This window comes from Citrus sinensis, chromosome 8 (genome assembly GCF_022201045.2).
Source record: "Citrus sinensis cultivar Valencia sweet orange chromosome 8, DVS_A1.0, whole genome shotgun sequence".
In the NCBI taxonomy this organism is placed as follows: domain Eukaryota; kingdom Viridiplantae; phylum Streptophyta; class Magnoliopsida; order Sapindales; family Rutaceae; genus Citrus; species Citrus sinensis.
The window spans coordinates 8,608,774-8,633,539 of NC_068563.1; the positions used below are offsets into that span (position 1 = coordinate 8,608,774).

Below are 24,766 nucleotides of genomic sequence, written 5' to 3' on the forward strand. Positions count from 1 at the left end.
GTGTGCACATTCGCTACCGGCCTTGTTGCTGTCTGCAGTGCATGTTACTGTTATACGATTGCAGCGGGTGAAATTTCCAGCGATTAACAAATTTTCGATGCCAATTTTGGCTTACAAAAATTCTATAACAGTAAATTAAATCACGAGGGAAACGTGATGATGAAAAACCACCCCTCTTGTTACAAATCCAAACGAAAAATACAACGGAAAATCTAACCATGAATTAAGCCAAACCAAAACATGCTTTATTCATATATTACACAAATAATATATTTCTGAATAAATTGTGCCACTCTAATACATAAATTTCAAGATTAATTTCATACGAAATTCTTATATATTAATATGAGATGGCTCTGACACCAATTGTTGGGGAAAAATTAGATTTTTTAATTTTTTATAAAACCTTTTGAAGATCGCTCTCATATAATATATAAGAATTTGTATTCTAGAAATCGTACCTTGAAAATCAGAGTTGGCTTTTTCCGCTGAAGTGATTTAGGCTCCTAGATCACGATCTGCCACCACCACTCCTGTTAGATCACGATCCGTCACCACCACACTTGTTAGATCACGAACTGTCACCAATGATCTTCCAGGTTATGACTCAGGTTCGATCTGCACTTCACGTGTGGGCACCTTTATCACTACCAAAGTAACTAGCATAAGAAAACTTTTCTCTCAACAATTGAGAGAAAAATCTTATTCTCTGATTTGTATAAAGTGGCTTCTCCTTTTCTTTTGAGAAAATAAGCTTTTTATATCTCCATTTAATGAAAACCCTAGGCTCCAAATAATCCAAAAACAAAACCCGCGTTATTTTCTTTTTCAATAGGGGACCCACCTTGTAAAATAATATAAGGCCCCTTACATAAAAGCTAATTAAATGGAATCTCCCACTAAATGATATATTTAGGCTTTTGACCAAAATAGCTAATTATCTTACTTATTAGTCCAGTAGTGGTGCAGTCAATTAAATGAGCTAACCCGGGGATCATTTGGGAACATACAATAATGGCTACAATAATTAGGCATGTAATTAAACTAGCCCAATTATTTAATTCCAAATCTACTCCACTAAAAGATTGAAACTGACTTCTATAATTGTATGCTCGAATAATAATTCGTCTCAAGCCACATTGATTTCTTTACTGAACAATCCTTTGTACCACATCGTTAATTAAATTGATATCTCAACTGTCCAATCAATTTAATAACATCTTATTCCTTGATCCTTACTGGTTTTCTCTAATGATCATTTTTAACATACTAAATATGTTGGCCCACTTTGGCCAGAGAATTCTATGATCAAGTACCAAAAACCTATCAAGAGATGTGTTGTACAAATTCTATATTATTAATCCATAACTCCAATACTCATAATTGCTCCCACCAAGATACCGGGTAATCTTGACTACAAGGATGTGTCGTGCCAATTGGTAACTCAAATGGAATAACAATTACAATCATGAAATCATAATTAACTCAAGATTAAAATTACAGTAAAATCAACGCCTATGAGATTTAATAAGTCTGACAGTTATTACAAAGTTAATTAAATCTCATATGTGATCCTGTTCAATGTAGTCGTACTGCATCAATAAATTCATACATGATTAAAACAAATCATTCAATGAATTTATTACAGTCTATACCTAAATAAAGTGCCCAACTTTATTTATCAACTGCGAACTAAATTTATTTAATCATAAGATAACTTGTATTTATGTCTTCTGTGAATCCACATGGTGATCACATAAATACATATAATATGATTAAATGGACTTTAATACAAATATTAATGCAATTAAGATATTTAATAAAATACCTCATTTATTTTATTAATCAGAAAATTATTTATTACAATTAAATAAACACTTATGCTTTTAAAGAGCATATTTTCCCAACATACTCAACTTGCTACATGGCCTTGCACTAGTCTTTGTTGCATAAGTCTTGTTTGTTACACTACAAGAAAAAAAATCTATTATAACGGGAAAAAATTGTCATTTTAGGGGGTAGATGACGGTTGTTCTTACCGTCATTGTAGCCAGCGTCAAGAAAAGATTACAGACAAAAACTAGTCACGAGTTATGATAAAATTTACCTATCATAATTCTGTCATACTATTTATAGGAGGGAAATTAAATTTTTTAAAAAGTTTTGGCGGAAAAATTTTAATTTTATGAAATTAAAATGGTAATTATTTTTTTGGACAAAAGCTGTGTGTCATATACTTACTGATATTTTCTATCACTATTTTTAAAAAATTAATAATTTAAAAATAAAAATTTATGCAATTTCAGCTGCTTCAATTTAAAATTTAAATTATTAAATTTATATGAGAGAAAATAAATTACTAAATGCAATCAAATCCAAAACCAATGAATCAAATTAGTGAACTTTATTATCCATAAAAATAACTAAAGTACAAAAGCATACAATTCAAGCTTTACAATATATAAGTTGAACAATATTCCAAAGTTAACCCAATAGAAAACAAAGGCCAATCCAAAACCAAGTGAAGCACTTAGCATTCAGCAACATCAGCACCAAATCTATGCAAATGAAGTCCTTTTCTAGTAGCAAAATCCAGTAGCCCCTAAGCCAAGTAAAATGTACCCCATTTCATCAATCGAAAATATCCAAAAAATAAGTATTTACACATGAAATTAATTGAATATGAAAATATTCAATGAAGAATAAGGCCAGACCCTTTTTTCCCTTCTCTAAAGTAAGGCATTAAAAAGAATTGAAGAAATTTACGCAACAAAAGTAAATAAAAATATAAATTATATAGTACTATTAGTTGTGCATAACACCTACCACATAGACAAAGCATCCACAGTAATCTCTGCGTTCTGCAGTTTTTTGTCATTAAGTAATGATATATAAATAAAATTAAAATCAATAGCTATAGCTGTAATTCTTAGGCCAAATCAAATTTATATGTACTTAAGTTCATGATTCTTTAAGTTTTGTGCTCTTTAGCATGCCTTCCTACTGGTAATCATCTCATGCCTTATTAAAGTTTAATACTGTTTTGCATTAGAATATACCAAGAATTTGAGTGAATGCTAGAATTATAACTCTCTAAGATTAATGCATTGCACGCTCAGCCTCAGCAAACTTATCAATCAATGTTTGCATACCCGAAAAAGAGACTAAAAAGAAAAACAAGGATTAAAGAACAACTAATATAAGCAATTCCTTACTTGAGAAGCTTGATATCACATTTCAGAATAAAAATAAACATAACAAAGTTTCCTTACCCAAATTTACATGAACATCATCATCAACTTTGATGCCACGAGATAGGGATTCCCCCACTTCCCTCGAGCCCCCTCACCTACAAAATTCTGCACCCCCCTTGGAAAAAGCTGTAGCAAAAATAAGTTTTTGTCTTGGCTGACAATTCCAAGTAGCCCTTTATATGTTCTAATATGTATAGTCCCAACAAACAAATGAGAAGATTTATCAGAATTTTTGAAATATATTTTAAGACTAACAGGATTGTGAATAAACACCAACAAGAGCATCAAAGGAACAAGAAAGAAACATCACCAGCCTTAAGAAGTCTCCATGCATCTTTTCCTCTATTTCAATAGCTTTATTAAGAATTCCACCTGATGTTGCACTAGTGAAAAAATTATATTCAATGAATAAATAATTGGAAACTTCAAAGTCTGTAGTTAACTAAATTACTAATGACGATTAAGAGATTCACTCCGCAAATTATTCAAGAAACTTTTGCAGATAATATTAATTAGATTTTGCAGCAATTTTTCAATATTCTTTCCATTCCCACTGAAGGATCAAGCATTACGAGCCAAAATGCAAACACAGGGCATTACTTGAGTAGCAACTTAACCATTTGTCACAAGTTGTACAAGACTTTTCAATCCAAAAGAAGGCTGAATTGTAGAATAAAATCTAATCCTATCATTAAAAGCCCAAACGAACATTATTAACTAGATTTATAAATTTCTTGAATCCTAAAACGGAAAAGTTCATTCGTATAAAGTTATCAGTTCCGGCCTCACTGTTCTACTCATACCCGTCTCGCTCAATTTAGCCGATTAATAAAGCAGCTCAAGAAATGTTTCTAAAATTTAATAAATGAGAAAATTCTATATTGAATTATTGTAATACTAAAACACAAGATTACCCAGAAATGTAATAGAACCTTTAACAAACACATGGAATGCAAAACCCATATCTAAAAAACTATATCATTAATGCAAGAGTCGGAACAACATCTTCTACTATATATAGATTTATAATCACAAATCGAGTAAGAGAAACAATCAAACAAAACAATAATGCAAAAAAAAAAAACAAATTGAAACCCACAAAAAAAAAACATACTTAGGGTTTAAAAGAGATGAGAACTTTGAAGCTCGTGTCGAAGATAGTTGAGATAACGGCGAAGCTCACCATCACTTGCTAGAAATTGCTGAGAAATAGGTAAAGCTTGGTTGCAAATGAGTGTGGCTTTCAGGGATTCTTGATGGCTAGGGTTTCGGCTGTTGTCAAAAGGTAAGGTTTTGGTTTCGATTTAGGACTGAATTTGATTCCGCCGTGGCAAAGAAAGATTGCGGCAGGTCAGCGGCGAGCCAACAACAGCGAGGGTTGTCATTGTCAGTGAGGAGCGAGCTCCATTCGAGAGAGAGAGAAGTTTTAGAGTAACGAGTGAGTGTGGCCTTAACACTTGGGGGAAAAAGAGGTTGAAAGACTAATAAAGGTGTGAAACAACGTTGTTTCACTTCTTTCTTTGTTTTGATGTTGTTTTATTTTTTTTTTTTATTATTTAGAATTTTTAATATTTCGGTCAAATCTAAAGTCAAAATAAAATTCTATCATAATTTCTTGATAGAGAAAATATATATCATTAGTTGGTCATAAGTATTTGACAACAGTAAAATTTATCACATTTTTATCATTAATTTTTTATAGAAATTTTTTTTGTCACATGTATGTCATACTTATAGGATATAAAGCGTTTTAGCCAAAAACTGTCACATAAGTAACTGTCATTATAGGTCATTTTTCTTGTAGTGTTAGTTTTGGTTATTAAGTTTAGATTCCAAATGAATAAGTCTTCCTATTTACAAGGAACTGAATTTGTAATAGCCCTGTTTATTTAAAGTTCAGTGAATAACAGAGTACACTTTTACCAATTTCACTTGAAGTCCAACATAGGAGGATTTGGGTTTCTCTTGAAGTACCCAAGTGTTACAACTTTATATTAATTCTCTGTTGAAGAAAAACTCTAAGACATCAAAATAGGTAGAACTAAGGACGCCATACCAAAAAATCGGTTCAAAAATTTGAAAATTTTAAAAAATAAAAATCAGTAATTGATTTTGGAATTTAGTAAAATCAATGGGGGATTCAAGAAAATGAGAGATTCATATTTCAATTTTTTAAAGGACAACAGTCTCCCTCTACAGTATATATGTTTGAGAGAGAGTGTATAAATGTGTGTTTTACTATGAGTTGAAAAAGAGAGAGAGTAGAACACAAATTGATAAAGGATGTGATAAACTCTAAATACACTTACGTAAAGTTTACTAAATAGGAATTGGAATGGGCTGGAGTCGGAATGAGCTAAAATCGAAATAAGAAATTGGAATCAGAATAAGTTGTTTACTTGAGCTGTAAGAATCAAAATCATAATTAACTGCATTTCCATTTATGTACTTACTTTATCTTAAAATCGGAATGGACTGTTGCAAGTTACTAAAATATCCTTTGTTAATTATTGTCCCTAGCATTATTTGTATATATTATAACAATGACAATAACAAGAATAAAATTAATAATAATAATGAAATTAATGACGACAACAACAACATTAACGACAGTAATAATAACAATTTGAATAAATTAATTAATAAATTTTGATAATTATAATAATAATAAATTAATAGATTTTAATAATGATAATATTAAAATAATAATATATAATAATAATTAAAATAATAGAAAAATAAATTTTAATAACAATAATATTAATACAATAATAATAACATTAACAAATAATAATAATAATAATATCATTAATATCATCATCAGCATCATCATTATTATTATTAAATAAAAAAGCACCTATTTGTAAATAATATAAAATTTATGGGTATTTTCATAAATTCTGTAGGGACCCAAATGCAAAATTGACATACGTGAATGAGAACAATTTGAGAATTATGAAAATTCAATGTGAGAAAAATGGATAGTTATGAGAATTGGAGTTTGATTCCCTACCCTTCCCTTGGAAATGAAATCAATGGGAATGAATTTGCAAATTTATGGGCCCCGCATGATTTCGATTTCAAGTTCCACTCTTATTTTGTAAAATAAACGTTGTCAATGATTTTAATTCTGAATTTCGATACCCCAATCTAGGAGGTACGTGCACCATTATTGTCAAACAAAAATCAAATAAGATTGCACGTGGCATGACATGGGGTTAGTGTTGGGATTATATGTTCTTTTAAAGCATATTAATTTATTTTCTGATTAATAAAATATTTGAGATATTTTCAATTGCATAAATATATATTGAATAAGGTTTGTTTAATCATATTATATGTATTTATGTGATCATTACATGATTCACAGAAAACATAAATACAAGTTATCATATGATTAAATAAATTAAGTTCATAGTTGATAAATAAAGTTGGCCGCTCCATTTATATTTAGACTGTAGTAAATTCATTGAATGATTTGTCTTAATCATATATGAATTTACTGATGTAGTTGGACTACATTGAGCTGGATCACATATGAGATTTAATTAACCTTGAAATGACTGTCAGACTTATTAAATCTCATAGGCATTGATTTTACTATAATCTTAATTTTGAGTCAGTTATGATTTAATGATTGTAATTGTTATTCCATTTGAGTTTCCAATGGGCACGACACACACTTGCAGTCAAGATTACCCGGTATTGGGAGCAATTATGAGTATTGGAGTTATATATTAACAATATAGAATTTGTACAACACATCTCTTGATGGGTTTTCGGTACTTGATCATAGAATTCTCTGGCCAGAGTGTGTCAACATATTTAGTATGTTGAAAATGATCATTAGAGAAAACCAGTAAGTATCAAGGAACAAGATGTAATTAAATCGATTGGACAATTGAGAAATCGATTTAATTAACGATGTGATACAAAGGATTATGCAGTAAAAAATAAATGTGGCATGGGTCGAATTATTATTCGAGTACACTATCCTAGATAGCATACAAATATGGAGGTCAATTCCAATCTTTTAGTGGAGTAGATTTGGAATTAAATAATTGGACTAATTTAATTACATGCCTAATTATTATGCCACTATTGTATGTACCCATATGATCCCCAAGTTAGCTCATTTAATTGACTACGTCGCTATTGGATTAATAAGCAAGATAACTAGCTATTTAGGTTAAAAGCCTAAATATATTATTTAGTGGGAGGCTCCATTAATATGCTTGAGTGTAAGGGGCCTTGTGTTATTTTACAAGGTGGGCCCTTATAAAACAAGAACAAGTAAGGTGACTTTTGTTTTAATTATTTTTTAATTTAAATCAAATGGGATTTAATAGAATTAATAAATAAATAAATATGGAGCTTAGGGTCTCCACTAAATAGAGATATAAAAAAAGCTTATTTTCTCCCTAGAGAGAGAGAGCAGCCACTTTATACAGATCAGAAAAAAAGATTTTTTCTCCTTAATTTTGAGAGAAAAAGTTTCTCTTGCTAGTTGGTTATAGTGGTGATAAAGGCGCCCACACGTCATGTGCAGATTAAACTTGAGTCATAATCTGGAAGATTAGTAGTGACGGATCGTGATCTAATAGGCGTGGTGGTGACGGATCGTGATCTAATAGAAGTGGTGGTGACAGATCGTGATCTGGGAGCCTAAATCACTTCAGCGGAAAAAGTAAAGATTGTTCATCTTCTCAGATTTTCAGGGTACGATTTTTAGATTACGTAGTCCTATATATTGTATGAGATCGGTCCTAAAAGTTTAGAGAAAACCAGTTAGTGTCAATGAGCAAGATGTAATTAAATTGATTGGACAGTTAAGATATCGATTTAATTAACGATGTGGTACAAAGGATTGAGCAGTAAAGAAATCAGTGTGGCTTGGGTCAAATTATTATTCGAACATACTTTAATGGGGGTCCCTATAATTCCGTAATTTGTCTTTTGGGCAGAAAAATTTTAATTTTTTGCATTTGAGTCTAAAAACAGTTTTGGACTTAATGAATCCTAGGTTTAGACCCAATTGAAGTTGGGCTTAATGAATTAAAATGCATAGATAAAATTGAACGCATTAAATTTATTTTGGTCCAAAAGTTTTATTTAAAAAATTAAATTAAATTATTATTTATTTCCTTTCAAAATTAAAATTAGACCAATAATAAATTTAAAAGCCCAATTTCCCCTAGTCCATTAACAAAGACAAGTCTATGAAAATATGGACATTGACAAGAAGTCCAATGAAGATTAGGCTTAGGGTTAATGTATTTTTTTTTATTTTAGGAAAGTCATGAATTAAGATTATTTAATTATTTTTCTATATGTTATGTTTTGGATGGTAACATGTCATATAAAATAGGTAGTGTCACTCTATGCATAACGATACATGTCATTCATATATTATGAATCTCGTTATATTGTTTGTAATTTGTGTATGCTTAATAATATTGGATATCATCTAGATAATATTATAGAAAGCATGCAATTAATAATATGTATGTTTTAAAAACGAAAAACCAATTTTAAAATATTGAGTGGGACATGGAAAATTCAAGATAATTTTTCCCACGGGCTCCATTGTTAGTTCAATAATAAAATTATATATATGCATCGATTTCATGATGCGATGATGCTCCCTACGAAGGGTATATCTATTAGATATTTTATTTGATGAACTTCTTCAAAGATAAAATTGAAATATTTTTCAATCAATTGTTCACCCCAACGGTGACTATTGATATGAAAAATACGTAGATTGAAACAATGGTTATACACTCAACTAAAATATGTTAATAGATTTGTTATTAACCTTCCCAACTAAGCTCTATTAACAAATTTAGGCCCAAAGGAATAACGATAATTATTTATCATGTCTCTATATGAAAGTAAATAATTTAATGGATAATTGGGTCTAGTAAGTGTAGACATGACTTCCCCAACGGATAGCTTGTCAAAGCGGTACTAGATTATCGTTACAATAAATTAAAATACATTTATGGTTTTTTGCATTTTTGTCATTTATTGTGAATATTGTTTCAAAGTATTTATGAATGTCTATTTTGTTTTTTAAGAAAATGTCTTCCATCAACCCATTATTAATTATCATTGTTAAAAATGAACTTACTGCCGAAAATTATTTAGATTTGAAACGTAATCTATTTAATATTCTCACTGTTAAGGGCTACAAATACGTGTTAACCCAGCCATGCCCTCCAGAACCAACGTTATACGATTATAGAAATTAGAGGGAGCCTTATGAGAAATGGTGTGAAGCTAACAAAATGGCTAAGCGCTATATATTGGCTTCGATTTCTGTGGAACTGAATAAGAAACATCGGAGCATGGAAACAACCACTAAAATAATGGCTAGTCTTCATCAGATGTTTGGGCAAAATACTCATTTTGCCAGAGAATCGGCATTAAAACGTATTACGGATACTAAGATAGAAGAGGGCACAAGAGTTCGTGATCATGTCCTCAAAATGATGGACTATTTGAATGAGGTAGAGATTCATGGTGTTCAAGTCAATGATAAAACAAAGATTAATATGGTGATTGAATATTTGCCTGATACATTCAACAAGTTTAAGGTCAGCTATATCTTAAACAATAAAGATACGGCCTTGCTTGAATTAATGCATGAACTACATGCTATAGAAGAATTTTATCATAGCAGAAAACTTCCTGAAAAAGGATTCTCTTCAAGGCTTAAGTTGAAAGACAAGAATGAATAAGAAAGAGTTGGGATCGACAAACTATCCACTAAAAGAAGTGGCAAGCCAAAAGGCAAGTGTTACAAATGTGGATAGAATGGTCATTGGAAGAAAGATTGTCCTAAGATTATTAAAATCAAGTATAGGAAATCTTTAAGCTTCCTAATTAGTTCATATATCTATTAATTCATGCAATAGTGAATTCTGAGAAAACAAATCTTATTTGTAATTCATTTATTTGGTTTTTAAGAAACCAAGAGATTAAGTGTAGAAAGCTTCAAACAACAGTTGAGGACATGCCAGTTTATATCTAGAAAGCTTCAAACAACAGTTGAGGACATGCCAGTTTATATCAATTGAAAGGCTAGATCAATTTTACGAGACTTTAGTTTTGATATTTATCTTTATTTTTCAAATATTAGAGGAATTTAATTTCGGTGGCTTGTTTTAATAAACATGAGTACACTGTTATTTTTGGATCCTCTCTTTATTACTGATTTTGGTTATTTATAAAGACAATTTATATCATATAAGTCCATTAATTTATTCAAAGCCAGATATAATGATAAAGAGTATATGCATTTATCTAAGAGAAGAAATGTTTCTTCTAACCAATTTCACCTCGGATATTTATGCTTAAGTCATCTAAACTATAATAAGATTTTAAGAAAATGATTAATGATAGGCTTGTTGGCCTATTAAGATTGATCATTGTAACTCTACAAATCTTATTTAGAAAAGTAATATGACGAGGATGCTCTTTTTGAGCTAAAAGCACAACATTGTATTGGATGATTTAGCGCATACAAATGTTTACGGACTAATCAGTTTACATGTTATAAGAGGTTATGAGTATTCTATCAATCTTGTTGATGAATATTCATTTCATTTATATTTGTTTAAATGTGTCATGATTCCATCGCTTTTGAAATTCAAAAGGGTACATGGATAAGACAGAGAAGCGATTAGACAAGAACATAAAAGAATTTCGATATAATCGAAACAAAGAAAATCTCTCTAGAGAATTCAAGCTCCATTTGTTTGTCAAATAGGATAAATGTTGTGCAAATTTTAATGTACTCGCAAGCGCACGAATCTATTGTAGTATAGATCAATGGTGACGAGTGTCGATCCCACGAGGAAGTGGATTTTAATTGTGTAGAATTAATTTTGTAAATGGGTTATTGGATTTGTGGTGGAAATGATTTGGGATATGCTAAAACTTAAATTAAAACGGCGAGAATAAATTCTAAAATTGGAATTGAAATGGCGAGAATAAATTGAAGAGAATTCTATTAAAATGACGTACTTGGGTATCTGGATCCGTATCAACATGCATCATGGGCTAAATAATCCGTATTAATGCCAATTAAATCATGAGGGGAGAATCCACACCTCATGAACCACGCTCTAATCAATATGGTGCTAAGGGCTTATCGTGCCAAATAATAATAACCTTATACTAGAGAGCCGGTGAAACCAAGGCGGTACTAGACAAGATTAGTATTATTTGTCGACGAGAAGTCAAAACATCCACAAAAACTAGAGGGGAAGAGAAAATAAATTTACCAAATTAAGCCCATGACACATGTTGAGACTTCACCTTCAACCCAAGCTTGAAAGAAAATTAGCCACTCATAATTGAACTAAGGGCAAAATGGGAATTTATTAAAATACGAAGAAAATACAAGATGGAGAAGGAATTATAGAAAATGGATCCCAAAAATGGATTCAGAGCTATCAAATTAGGGGGGAGAGGCCCCTTTTTTATAGATACATGGAGTAAATCATGGCCATCGGATTAAAAACAGTTTGGACGCTCAGGATTGCGCCACATCATCAGTCAACAGTCCACGGTTTGACCACGCGGATGAACAGTAACACGGTTTGACCCGACTTTGAACAGTAACGCGGTTTGACCCAGATGAACAGTATCGCAGTTTTGTTGAAAATAATCCTGTGTGATGCATGCACCGTATGCGAGATTTTTCGTCCACTGATATGCTGCGACGTCACCATCAAAAGTACATAAGAATTTTAGTCCAACAAGATCGTGACACCTCATCAGTCAATGCCACATCATCGGTCAATACCACGTCATCATCCATCTATGTGAACAGTGTCGTGAACAGTAATGTATATAGTATCGTACACGTGAATAGTACCGTACATTTGAATAGTGTCATTTTTCCTTTTATGCTCCTTTTAAGGTTTTTGACCGTCCTGAGTTCAAAAGTGATGTCCGTTTTGCCGTCTGATTTCTCCTTTATTGTGAAATGACTATAATGCCCCTAAAATACATAAAATACTTAATTAAAATAAAATACATGTAATTAAATCACAAGAAGGTTAAATATATAAAAGTAAGGGTTGTTAGTAAGACTTGAAATGTAAAATAACGGTTTTCTCTTTTATAAATATGCATTTTCTAACACTCAACACACCCCCCAACCAGCTTATTGCTAGTCCCTAGCAAATAAAGCGAAAACAAAATTCAAATTCAAAATGATTTTTTTTTTTTTAGAAACACTCGTGTTTATTCAATCAGATTAATGATAGCAATCAAATAAAAGTATAAGCATTATCTCCAGTCTAAAGCAACATCACACCCACATCAACCATCCACATGAATTAGCCCAGTAGACTTTGTTATAGCTACTTTCAAGAATGACATGTCAAACCCCAAAATCTCACTGGAAGTAGTGACACTCTCACAAATAAATTAAACCCAATAAAAATAGTCACTCTAATGAATGGTAATTGAGAGAGAAAATAATAAAGAAGTGATATCACATGCTCTCACCAAGATGAAATAAATATGCCCTCAGCTTAGAAATAATACGATCTCAAGTCAAATAAAATGTTAGTCAACCCACTTTATTTATCTTTTTTTTTAATTATGCATCACTACATCTTTTTAGCCCATATAACTAGCTTTTACTTCGGACTATAGTTCCCTAAAATCAAGAAGGACTTTTATTAGGACGTAACGTAGGCTAGGGACATGGTTAACAAAGAAGGGAAATAAGGAAAACAAAGTGTATGTTTGAGAAAAATGCAGAGAATTTTTTTTTTTAAGTTGCAAGGTGGATTTCACCTATTATTGTTATTTTTATTCTTTTGAAACAACAACTTTTGTTTTGTTTTTTTTTTCTCTTTTTTTTTTGCTTTTATTTGGCACAACTTCACTGAACAAAATAATTATTTATATTTTTCTCAAACATAAATAGGTGATGGACCTTATAAGACATCAAGTAATACTCCAAATCGGAGTGGGTCAAGATGATAAGTTGACAAAGAAAAGGTTTTTTTTTTTTAAAATGCTCAAAAGGGTTAACTATGGATATATCACAAAAGGGATGGCTAAAAAGGCTCAAACGGGACAAAGATGGCATTTCCATCGTCTTTTAGGGCTCTAAATAATCATCCATATCTACTAGTTAGATGGGCCTCCCAATGTAGCAACACAAATTTTTTTTTTTTAAGGGTTAACTCAAAAGAAATCTAAAGATCGTATATAAAATAATAAATTGTTAAGCTATATAAAGAATGGGCAAAAGGGTTACTCTCCAAGAAAAATGATAGGCTCAAAAACTCACTTGGTACTTATTATGACATGTTCATTCCTTCAAGCAACACATAATTGTTTCTAACATCAACATGTAGAGTAGCAAACATAATGTAACATCACTTAAGACCAAAGATAATACAAATACTAAAATTTGAAATTAATCATGTCATCCAATGTTAAAACAAATCACACAATTTTTTTTTACTAAGAAGATGCGTTTCTAGAGGCACTACACTCCATATTCAGCCATCTTCGACTCAAAAGTTGAAAAATGTATATTCATAGAGGAGAAATTAAAAAGAAGAAAAATAAACATCAAAACTTAATAAAGAAAAAGAAAATGTCTAATTTTTCTTTGAATTTTTTTTTTGAAATTTTTTTTTGTTTTTTTTTCAAACAATGAAGATGCGTTTCTAGAGTAACTACACTCCATATTCAGCCATCTTCAACACAAAAAGTTAGCAACAGTTAGTTTCTACAACAAAAAATCAGTAAAAACCTAACCAAGATTCCACAATTGTCGACTATTCCCTCCCCTCAACCAGAATGAAACATTGTCCTCAATGTTTGAAAGGAAAGAAGTAGAGTTTAGAAGACATCACCTGGGTGGTGCAACACAGAAGAAAATATTTACAGGCGGAGAGTTAAATCTAATTTGTACTTCTTACTGCTGCTACTGTTACCATCATTATTTGGACGCTCCAACACAAAGGTCCAGGGGTCTGGCTCCGGTTTATAAGCTTGTAACAGATCAAGTAGCTCATTAGCAGTGTGAGCACAAATAAAGAGTTTTTTCACATTAGCGGGAATGAAATAGTTTTTTATTGCATGGTTAAGAAATGCGATAAAGCCATCATAAAAGTTATTGACATTTAACAAACCGATGGGTTTCTGGTGGATGTGGAGATGGGCCCAAGATGCTAGTGTGATAAGTGCCTCTAGTGTTGCAAGATCTCCTGGAAGGAAAATAAAAGCATCAGCATGATTAAGCATTTCAGTTATTCTTTCTTGCATACCTGAAACAACTAACTCTTCTCCAGTTGATGAGTCAGACGAACTGCCCAACGGTTTTAGGACTCTTGGGATGATGCCTAACACTTGACTTCCTCTGACAAAAGCTGCTTCAGAGACCATTTTTGATAACCCTCGGTTACCTCCTCCATACACCAAGTGTAATTTTCTCTCTGCTATACTTCGACCAAGATCGATGGCTGCCTCAACGAACTCTTTATGTTTGCCATAGGTAAATCCAGAAAGCACACAAATGTTCTTGAATTGTCTATTTGGAGTAGCTGCCATTGTGATACTTCTCGAAAAACAATTTGTGAGTGCTTGACAAAAAAAATCACATTTAAGAGTCTTGGTGACAGTGGGTCACAGTTGTGTATGAGGTAACATGTCAGTGTCAAATAACGTGTAAAGCACGTGGCTCGCGAGTCAAAAAGGAAACAGTAAAAAGGAAAAAGTAAACAGTAATAAGAAAAAAACAAACAGTAATAAAATTATTAAGGACAATAATACACACAATAAAACAATAGTGAAATAAAATAACAGTAAAGTGAAAGGATATTTACAGGTAGTTGCGACTGTGGCTCACATCTTCCTCTGGTTTTACGTCCAGAAACGGCTTGAACGCCCTCTATGGGTCGAGGATAGGCTTCCTATCTAGTTTTCTTATAAACTGGCAAACAGGGTCGTTTATAGTCAGATTCCCGAGACTATATCGTGCATGCTCTTTCTGGAATAATGGCCATAACTAGAGAATCGTTCCTTGCACATATCCACTGGGATGCGTTTCAAGAGACAAAAGGATATCATCCAATGACTCCTTATTCAAGCCATCCCTAATGAATTGAATCTTATCTTCCCTGTTATCAGACATCATTCCTAAAGAACATGGGTTTTTATTGCAACTCATTCTGGCACACTTATGACAAGCAACAGAAATTCTTCGAGCTCGTCGTTTTCTTGCATAATTTCCTTTACCACAACCAGGCATGTATGCAATAAATTTTGGAGGTAACTCACCTGCCGATCGTACTTTAGCCTCGATTATCCAACGGATGTCAGCAGGTATGTTATTCCTCATGAGTAATCGCATGCGTTCGGACCGAGCTTTATAGATCGTAAGGAGGGCATTCTGAGGAAGTGAAGGGAATCGCTTGTGAAGCTTCGCTAGAATCTCGTTTCTGTCCATACTTTCACCTTAGAATATCAGTTATTATGGGAAACTGAAGTAATCGACTTGATTGTCACGGAGTACCGTTATCCGCTACTTCACCGGGGTAATAAACTAAAGCACACAAACAGAAAAACAAATTAAAACACACAAAGAAAATTAAAGTCGTCCTCTTATTGAATTTACCTCAAGCTCCAACTGGATGTCGTAAACACTTCTCTCAATGTCTCTGAGTTGGCTTTCTAAACCCTCAACATAGGCTACTAACTCTGGTGGTTGTAGAGTCCAAATGGGATGTGTTTTACAAAATTGAATCTGCCTTTTGAGATGAGTTTTGACACGTTGAAGTGGTTTAAGAATGTTCAGGAGGAACGGTCTAAGTAATGTACTCATGATTAAAAATGATAAAAGAAAACTTACTAGTTAAACAAACACACTTATGCAAAAATAATTTCAATTAGCAAAAGAATAATATAAAGAAAGAAAGAAAAATCAAATCAACGAAAAGAAAAATCAATTCAAATCTGGTGGGTCACTCAAATTTATTTCGGTGTCTTCTCCATGTGATTGGTATTCTAGATATGGCTTTAATCTTTGACCATTAACTTTAAACGTGACACCGTTCTTTGGGTCCTTAATTTCAATTGCCCCATGTGGAAAAACAGTATGAACAATAAATGGGCCAGACCAACGAGAGCGTAACTTACCTGGGAATAGGTGCAAGTGAGAATTGAATAAAATCACTTTCTGACCTGGAGTGAAAGATTTTCTCATAATTTGCTTGTTATTGAAGACTTTCATTCGTTGCTTGTAAATCTTGGCATTTTCGTACGCGTCATTGCGAATTTCTTCAAGTTCTGCCAGCTGTAATCTTCTTTCTGAGCTGGCTTGCTGCATGTCAAAATTGAATTTCTTGATGGCCCAATATGCACGATGCTCGAGTTCCACAGGTAGGTGGCAAGCTTTTCCATACACTAGCCTGTAGGGTGACATCCCAATCGGGGTCTTGAAAGCCGTTCTATATGCCCATAAGGCATCATCAAGTCTTAATGACCAATCTTTTCTGTCTGGCCTCACCGTCTTTTCTAATATGTGCTTTATTTCTCGATTGGAGATCTCAACTTGGCCACTGGTTTGCGGATGATACGGAGTCGCCACTTTGTGTGTGATTGAATACTTTGTCAAAAGAGCCTTGAATGCTTTGTTACAAAAGTGGGCACCACCATCACTGATTATCGCTCGAGGGAATCCAAAGCGTGAAACAATGTTGCTTTTCAAAAATGCTATCACCACCTTGTGATCATTAGTTCTGCATGGAATTGCTTCTACCCATTTGGATACGTAGTCAACAGCAACCAATATGTATTGATGGCCAAAAGACGGGGGAAAGGGTCCCATGAAGTCGATACCCCATACGTAAAAAATCTCAACCACTAAAATTGGATTTAGTGGCATCATGTTCCTTCGTGTAATGCTCCCCATTCGTTGACACCTATCACATGAAGAACAGAAAGTGTAAGCATCTCGAAATATAGTTGGCCAATAGAAACCACATTGTAAAACTTTAGTCGCTGTTTTCTTAGCGCTGAAATGGCCTCCACAAGCTTGTTCATGGCAGAATGAAAGGATATTCGGAATTTCACTTTCTGGGACGCATCGTCTAACAATTTGGTCTGCACAATACTTGAACAAATACGGGTTATCCTAAAAGAAATTCTTTATTTCTGCAAAGAATTTAGCCTTGTCTTACTTGGTCCAATGCTCTGGAAGTTTACCTGTAACAAGATAATTAACTATATCAGCATACCAAGGTAATACTTCCACATTCATTAATTGTTCATCTGGAAATGACTCATTCAATGGTAATGATTCTGTAATTGTGTCAAAATGGAGACGAGAGAGGTGGTCTGCCACAACATTTTCTGTCCCTTTCTTATCTTTGAACTCCAAGTCAAATTCCTACAAAAGTAACAGCCAACGAATTAGTCTAGCTTTTGCATCTTTCTTTGTGAGAAGATATTTAAGAGCAGCATGATCTGTGAACACGATTATTTTACAACCAATGAGATAAGATTGAAATTTCTCCAATGCAAACACTACTGCTAGCATTTCTTTTTCAGTAGTTGAATAGTTCAACTGTGCATCATTCAATGTCATACTAGCATAATAAATAACATGAGGAATTCGATCAACTCTTTGTCCTAATACTGCTCCTACTGCATAATCAGATGCATCACACATGAGTTCAAATGGTAAGCTCCAGTTCGGGGCCTGAATGATGGGTGATGATGTCAACAACTGCTTTAATTTTTCAAAAGCCACAAGATATGAATCATTAAAGATAAAAGGTACATCCTTAGCAAGTAAATTGCATAAGGGTCTAGAAACTTTGCTAAAATCTTTAATGAAACGTCTATAAAAACCAACATGCCCAAGGAAAGATCTTACTTCTCTGACTGTTTTGGGTGGAGGAAGATTAGAAATGAGATCCACCTTGGCTTTGTCAACCTCAATACCTTTGCTCGAAATGATGTGACCGAGAACAATACCTTGTTTTACCATAAAATGGCATTTCTCCCAATTTAAGATCAAGTTCTTCTCGATACATCTCTGTAGAACTAGTGTTAGATGATGTAAACATTGATCAAACGAGTCACCAAAGACAGAAAAGTCATCCATAAAGACTTCAAGGAATCGTTCAATCATATCAGAAAAAATGCTCAACATGCATCGTTGAAATGTAGCAGGTGCATTACATAATCCAAATGATATTCTCCTATATGCAAATGTGCCAAAAGGGCAAGTGAAAGTAGTTTTCTCCTGATCTTTTGGTGCTATGGGGATCTGATTGTATCCTGAGTAGCCATCTAGAAAGCAATAAAATTCATGACCTACTAATCTATCAAGCATTTGATCAATAAATAGTAAAGGAAAATGGTCTTTACGTGTGACAGAATTCAACTTCCTATAATCAATGCATACACGCCATCCTGTAGTCACTCTAGTGGGTATCAATTCATTATCGGCATTGGTAACTACAGTGACTCCTGACTTTTTGGGGACAACTTGCACAGGACTGACCCATGAACTATCAGAAATGGGGTAAATGATACCTGCGTCTAATAGCTTAAGGACTTCTGTTCTAACAACTTCTTTCATGTTAGGATTTAACCGATGTTGCATTTCCCTAGTAGTTTTAGCATTTTCATCAAGATGAATGTAATGCATGCAGTCTACTAGATTTATACCTTTTATGTCTGCTATGGTCCATCCTAATGCTCCTTTATGCTCTTTTAAAACATCCAATAACTTACCTTTTTGTTCATCGTTGAGGGATGATGAGATGATTACCGGCAGAGTACTTTCTTCTCCCAAAAATGCATATTCCAATGTGTTGGGCAATAGTTTGAGCTCGAGTTTCGGTGGTGATTCTGATGATGGGATGAGTTTCTTCTCTGATGGTGCTAGTTGTTCAACTCTTGACTTCCATTTATTAGTGTCCATGGATGGTGCTGAGTCAAGTAGGGCGTTGACCTCATCGACCGATCTGTCAATATCAAAATCCAAACTAAAGTGAGTTAAACATGTTTGTAAAGAATCATCACTAAGGTTTGAAACAAAAGTATTATCAACTAATGCTTCTATTAAATCCACATCAACAATTCCATCATCTGCATTGTGAGGTTGTTTGGCAATGTTGAATATGTTCAGCTCCATAGTCATGTTGCCGAAAGACAACTGCATATTTCCAGTCCTGCATTGAATGTGAGCATCCACAGTTGTCAAGAAAGGTCGGCCTAGGATAATGGGGATGTGCTTCCTTGAATCCTGTATTGGTTGAGTGTCAATTACAATGAAATCAACAGGAAAATAAAACTTGTCTACCTGGATAAGCACGTCCTCCACAATACCACGAGGTATTTTCGTGGACCGATCTGCAAGCTGTAACACCACTGGAGTTGGGTGTAATTCTCCCAGTCCAAGTTTCACGAATACTGAATAAGGCAACAGATTTACACTAGCTCCTAAATCCAACAAAGCATTCTCAATTGTGTGGTTCCCTATGCTACATGAGATAGTGGGGGAGCCTGGGTCTTTGCATTTTGGAGGAATTTTATGTTGGAGGATAGAACTAACATTTTCTATTAAAAATGCCTTCTTTTGAACATGCATATTTCTCTTTTTAGTACAAAGGTCTTTAAGAAACTTGGCATAAGATGGAACTTGTTTAATAGCATCAAGCAAAGGGATGTTAACACTTACCTGTTTGAAAATTTCAAGAATCTCACCTGTGGATTTTTCTTTCTTTCCTTTATCTAACCTTTGAGGAAATGGAGCTTTGGGAACGTATTCTTGTGGGTTAGTTTCTTTTTTCTCCTCCGGTGATGAGTCATCAACATTCACAGGTACAATTTGATTTTCTTTTGTCACCGGCATCTCCACTTTGTTGTCGACTTCTTTTCCTTTTCGTAAAGTCATGACTGCTTTGATCTCTCCATGCTGATGTGGTGAACTGGTTCTTGCTTCATGTACTCCTTTAGGATTAGGCACTGGTTGACTTAGAAATTTTCCTTTCTCAACAGTCATTGCCAAGGTCTGAACTGAAGAAGCAAGTTGTCCCACCATCTTCTGGAGGCTTGAAACTGATTGAGCTTGTGAGTTGAAGCTGCTCTCAACTCATTTTGTAGTCCATCAATGGTACGGTTATGTTGCTCAATCGTGGAGTGAGTAACATTTTTGAAATTCTGGAATGTATCCTCCCATGGTCTGGGCTGAGAGTAGTTCTGGTTCTGATTGTATGGTCTAAATGGTGGCTGAGAGGCTTGAGGAACTTGAGGAATTTGTTGCATTGGTGGAGCTGGAGCTGCTGGTCCATTCTGTTGGAATCCTTGAGACCATGAAAAATTGGGGTGGTCTCTCCATCCAGGGTTATATGTGTTGGAGTATGGGTTGTAATTTGAAGGCTTTCTCATTACACCTATGGCATTGGCTTGATCTGGATATGAGTCAGGGTCATGTGGCTCTATTGATTTAGCAGTCGATAACGATGCTATTTGTCGAGAGAGACCTTCAATTATTGCTTTGACTTCTTTAATTTCTGAACTAGATTCGCCAATGTGAACCTCATTCACTCCCTTAATTCTTCTAGTATTCCTGAGTGATCGACTCCATTGTTGGGAATTATCTAGTTGTCGCTGGAAGAATTCCCAAATCTCTGATGCACTTTTTGACATTAGCTCTCCTCCACTTGTTGCCATTAGCCATTCTTGCACATTCGGTAGTAATCCCTCCAAAAAGTATTGACATTGGTGCCATTTCTCGTACCCATGATGTGGACACTTCAAGAGTAGCCCATTGAATCTCTCCCATGTTTCGAAAAATTGCTCGTCCTCTCTCTGGGTAAACTCCTAGATTTCCCTGCGAATGGCATTGGTTTTATGCACTGGGAAATATTTATTCAAAAATTTTGTAACCATTTGTTCCCATGATGAAATGCTATTGGCAGGCAATGTATTTAACCATGAACGAGCTCTATCCTTTAAAGAAAATGGGAATAATCTAAGTTTAACATCATCGTCTGAAAAATTCTCATATTTAAATGTTTGACAAATAGCGTGAAAATCATTCAGATGGTTATATGGGTCCTCATTTTCTAAGCCATAAAATGTGGGGAGACAATTTAGCACACTAGGTTTTAATTCAAAGCTCCTAGCAGCTACATTTGGGTATCTTATACATGATGTGCTCAAATTTGTTAAAGGACTGAAATAATCCTTAAATGGCCTCTCCTGTGGTTGCAAATCCATTTTATTTTTTACTTGTTTGTGTGTGCGAAGTGTTTTCTCAAGTTCAAGGTCTATAGGTTCAAGATTGGGTAATAATGACCTTCGACCATGCATGCAAAACAAATAAAATAAAAAATAAAGATGGGAACAAAATAAATAAAAATAAAGAAGAGGGAGAAATTACGATACTAACCTTATTGCGCTATTACAAACTTTCTATAAAAATACACAAAAATAAATACGTGAAATAAATTAACTAAAAATTAAATTAATAAAATAATAAAAAAATTACAAAGAAAAATAAATTGAAAATTAAATTACATAATTTTAAAGAAGAGAAAAAGAAAAGAAATACTAACCTTTAAATGTAGATTCACTTTTTTTTTTAATAAAAAAAATACAAGAAAACAAATAAAAGAAATTATTCACAAAATTTAATTCTATGAATTAAAATTACTTACCTCCCCGGCAACGGCGCCAAAAACTCGTTGTGCAAATTTTAATGTACTCGCAAGCGCACGAATCTATTGTAGTATAGATCAATGGTGACGAATGTCGATCCCACGAGGAGGTGGATTTTAATTGTGTAGAATTAATTTTGTAAATGGGTGATTGGATTTGTGGTGGAAATGATTTGGGATATGCTAAAACTTAAATTAAAATGGCGAGAATAAATTCTAAAATTGGAATTGAAATGTCGAGAATAAATTGAAGAGAATTCTATTAAAATGACGTACTTGGGTATCTGGATCCGTATCAACATGCATCATGGGCTAAATAATCCGTATTAATGCCAATTAAATCATGAGGGGGGAATCCACACCTCATGAACCACGCTCTAATCAATATGGTGCTAAGGGCTTATCGTGCCAAATAATAATAACCTTGTACTAGAGGGCCGGTGAAACCAAGGCGGTACTAGACAAGATTAGTATTATTTGTCGATGAGAAGTCAAAACATCTACAAAAACTAGAGGGGAAGAGAAAATAAATTTACCAAATTAAGCCCATGACACATGTTGAGACTTCACCTTCAACCCAAGCTTGAAAGAAAATTAGCCACTCATAATTGAACTAGGGGTAAAATGGGAATTTATTAAAATACGAAGAAAATACAAGATGGAGAAGGAATTATAGAAAATGGATCCCAAAAATGGATTCAGAGCTATCAAATTAAGGGGGAGAGGCCCCCTTTTTATAGATACATGGAGTAAATCATGGCCATCGGATTAAAAACAGTTTGGACGCTCAGGATTGCGCCACGTCATCAGTCAACAGTCCACGGTTTGACCACGCGGATGAACAGTAACACGATTTTACCCGACTTTGAACAGTAACGCGGTTTGACCCGGATGAACAGTAACGCGATTTGGTTGAAAATAATCCTGTGTGATGCATGCACCGTACGCGAGATTTTTCGTCCACTGATATGCTGCCACGTCACCATCAACAGTACATAAGAATTTTAGTCCAACAGGATCGTGACACCTCATCAGTCAATGCCACATCATCGGTCAATGCCACGTCATCATCCGTCTATGTGAACAGTGTCGTGAACAGTAACGTATATAGTACCGTACACGTGAATCGTACCGTACATATGAATAGTGCCATTTTTCCTTTTATGCTCCTCCTAAGGTTTTCAACTGTCCTGAGTTCAAAAGTGATGTCCATTTTGCCGTCTGATCTCTCCTTTATTGTGAAATGACTATAATGCCCCTAAAATACATAAAATACTTAATTAAAATAAAACACATGTAATTAAATCACAAGAAGGTTAAATACATAAAAGTAAGGGTTGTTAGTAAGACTTGAAATGTAAAATGACGGTTTTCTCCTTTATAAATATGCATTTTCTAACACTCAACAATAAACTCCCACAATGGCGAAACACGATTCTTTTGGATAAGACAAGATATATGCTAAGTGATTTATCATTTACTTTTTTTATTCCAGATACTAGTATTTAAAACTGCAAAGTTTGTTGAACTTAGTTTCGTCTACCTCGCTGTCTATTACTCCAAGAAATTATGAAAAAGTCACAAACATAGTTTGAGACACATTTGAATTTGGAGTTTACTGGTATTTTTACTAGAATCAGAGGTAGAGAAGATGGATTCGTGTTCAAAAGCTTGCATGTTTTAGGTATCTTAAAGGAATAAGGGAAAATCTGAATTATAGTCCTCAAGATAGGAATGTATTTATAGACATATTCTTTATTTTCTTTGAGGAAGACTATATAATGACTTATAACCTAAGAGTAAGGTAAAACTAGAGAAATAAAAAGAAGATCAGGTTGATACTCAGCTTTCAACACCTTTTATAGAACATAAAGAACAGTAACAACTGGCTGATCAACACAAGATTATCCCTGAACAACAATCACTTTTAGAACCTCATCATAGTGGGAGGGTAACTAGGTTACATGTGAGATACATATTATTGGGAGAAACCTATATGACTATCTCAAAAGAACATGTACAAGATTCCACTAGTTACAACGAAGCTTTAATAGACAGAGATGTTGAATTTTGGAAAAAGGCCATGAAACAAGAAATGGAATCTATGTATTCCAATAAAGTCTGGAAACATGTAGAGGCACCAAATGGGGTAAAACCTATAAGGTGCAAGTGAATCTACAATAGAAAAAGAGGCGTACACGGAAGGATGGAAACGTCTAAAGTAAGATTAATAGCCAAAGGGTATACTCAGAAAGAGGGAATCGATTATAAGGAAATCTTTTCTCTGGTTACTATACTTAAATCTATTAGGATTCTACTCTCCATTGCTATAGTGCTAGATTATAAAATTTGACAAATAGATGTCAAGACTGTCTTTTTTAATGGGCATCTTGAAGAAGACATCTACATGCAGCAACCATATGGATTCTTACAAAAGGTCCAAGAACACATGGTATGTACGTTGTAGAGATCCATTTATAGATTGAAGCAAGCATCCCGATCATGAAACATCAAATTTGATCAAGCGATTAAATCGTTTGGATTCATTCAGAACATTGATGATTCATGCGTGTACAAGAAAATTTAGGGAAAATCTGTAGCCTTTCTAATTCTTTATACAGACGATATTCTCCTCATTGGAAATGATATAGGAGTATTGACTACAATAAAGAGTTGGTTAGCAAAACAATTTGATATAAAAGACCTGGGAGAAGCAAGTTATATTCTTGATATCAAATTATTACGAGACCAAAAGAATAAAACTTTAGCCTTATCTCAAGTGGTCTATATTGA

At 33.7% G+C, this 24,766-nt stretch overlaps 1 protein-coding gene and 1 long non-coding RNA gene across 2 annotated transcripts; one reads left to right on the forward strand and one right to left on the reverse strand.

Annotated features, from left to right (window-relative positions):
* Positions 1-2,833: 2,833 nt before the first annotated feature.
* LOC102626242 (uncharacterized) lies at positions 2,834-4,530 on the reverse strand. Its single transcript, XR_008050833.1, has 5 exons — positions 4,369-4,530; positions 3,565-3,637; positions 3,273-3,438; positions 3,005-3,164; positions 2,834-2,914 (listed from the first exon to the last, which is right to left on the reverse strand). It is a non-coding gene; the product is annotated as an uncharacterized LOC102626242 (long non-coding RNA).
* A 5,014-nt stretch (positions 4,531-9,544) lies between these two features.
* LOC127899272 (uncharacterized) lies at positions 9,545-9,997 on the forward strand. Its single transcript, XM_052432617.1, has one exon. It carries the CDS (start codon positions 9,545-9,547, stop codon positions 9,995-9,997), a length of 453 nt encoding a protein of 150 aa, XP_052288577.1.
* Positions 9,998-24,766: the final 14,769 nt, after the last annotated feature.